Source organism: Eurypyga helias, unplaced genomic scaffold (genome assembly GCF_000690775.1).
Source record: "Eurypyga helias isolate BGI_N326 unplaced genomic scaffold, ASM69077v1 C15754307, whole genome shotgun sequence".
NCBI classification, from domain to species: domain Eukaryota; kingdom Metazoa; phylum Chordata; class Aves; order Eurypygiformes; family Eurypygidae; genus Eurypyga; species Eurypyga helias.
The window spans coordinates 1-1,458 of NW_010285141.1; the positions used below are offsets into that span (position 1 = coordinate 1).

At 48.7% G+C, this 1,458-nt stretch overlaps 1 protein-coding gene across 1 annotated transcript; it reads left to right on the forward strand.

Annotated features, from left to right (window-relative positions):
* Positions 1 to 717: 717 nt before the first annotated feature.
* Positions 718 to 1,406, forward strand: LOC104515896 (GTP-binding protein Rit1; the record flags this gene model as incomplete). The annotated part of the gene is made up of 2 exons (XM_010160045.1): positions 718 to 791; positions 1,215 to 1,406. Coding segments are annotated over 2 exons (266 nt in total), but the record flags the coding sequence as incomplete, so codon positions are not given.
* Positions 1,407 to 1,458: the final 52 nt, after the last annotated feature.

The following is a 1,458-nucleotide window of genomic DNA, read 5'->3' on the forward strand; positions in this document are numbered from 1 at the left end:
GGTCCCTTTGCACCCAAACCATTCCATGAGTCTGTATTTACGTGTTGGCAGACATGGATGAAAAACTGCTGATAGGTGATAATTTGTCATCTGTCCAAGAAATGTAGATCAGCTCTCGGCTGTTGACCTGTCAGGCCAAATTGTGCTCTGTGTTTCAGAAGACGGGAGGGATGAAAGTGCGTCACAACTTGCTGTATTGCTGGGTCGTTTTTGTACTGTCTCTAAGAGGAACCTTAACCAACAGTTACACAGGCAAAGGAAAAGTGGGAGGAACAGCCAGCTGCTTCGTGGAAGCGGACTGCTGCAGTGTGGGAGTGTGACTTAGAGGGACACAGTATTTATTGTCTGTCTGTCAAGAAAACGGCAGGTGGTGGTGGCCGGTTCTTTTCTTGAATCACAGGTGTTTTCTGGATTTGAGAAAAATGTAATAATCCTACTCTGTGCTTTCCACCAAGGTGTCCAAAACTGAATTTTCTGTAGGTGGTCACATGTCAGAAATGGCATGTACAATAGCACAATTTTAGCAAACAGCTGGGAGGGTACTAAATCCCACCAGGACGATGAAGCATTTAATTTGTTAAACAAGAATCGGACTCACTCAGTACAGTAATGTTACCAGGTGGGGTACTGCTAGCGTAACACCCTGTGAATTGATGACTGATGAGTAGTGCAGTCCTACTCCAATCTGGTTCTCTCCTGTTTGCTGTGAATTCACAGAAGATGCTTATAAAATCCGAATACGCATTGATGACGAACCTGCCAATCTGGACATCTTGGACACGGCAGGACAGGTACGTGCGTAGTAACGGGTGAGTTGGGAGGGTGTGAACAAGTCTGTAGTGGTCCGGGGTGGAGACAGAAACCCTGTAAAAGACTCTTTTCTCCCGAATTGTTTTTTGAGCTCTCTTGCGAAGCGTCACGTTGCTTAGAGCATCTGTATCACGCCCTCAGATGGCACGCTGCTTTCTGCGCTGCTCCTTGCTCTTTGTGGTCGACCAGCAGCTGATAAGTGAGGTGTTGGTGTGCTCTCTGTCAGGAGGAAGGCTTGGTGTTACCCCCAGGCGTACGCAGTGTTGTGTCCCGTGTGTAACGGGACGAGGAGGTAGACGACCAGCTGGTTTACGGAGTTCCTGGAATGCATGCTGCGTCTCCCGTTCTCAGCGGATCAGAAGGTCATTGTATGAGTGCAACTAAATGTGACTGTCTGTTTCTAGGCAGAGTTTACAGCTATGAGAGACCAGTACATGAGGGCTGGCGAGGGGTTTATCATCTGTTACTCGATCACAGACCGACGCAGTTTCCATGAAGTGCGTGAGTTCAAACAGCTCATCTACCGCGTTCGACGCACCGATGACACTCCCGTGGTCCTGGTGGGAAATAAGTCTGATCTGACCCAGCTGCGGCAGGTAAACGGCATGAGAGAGACCCGCAGTTTCAGCCTGTTGCTGCTGGAAAATG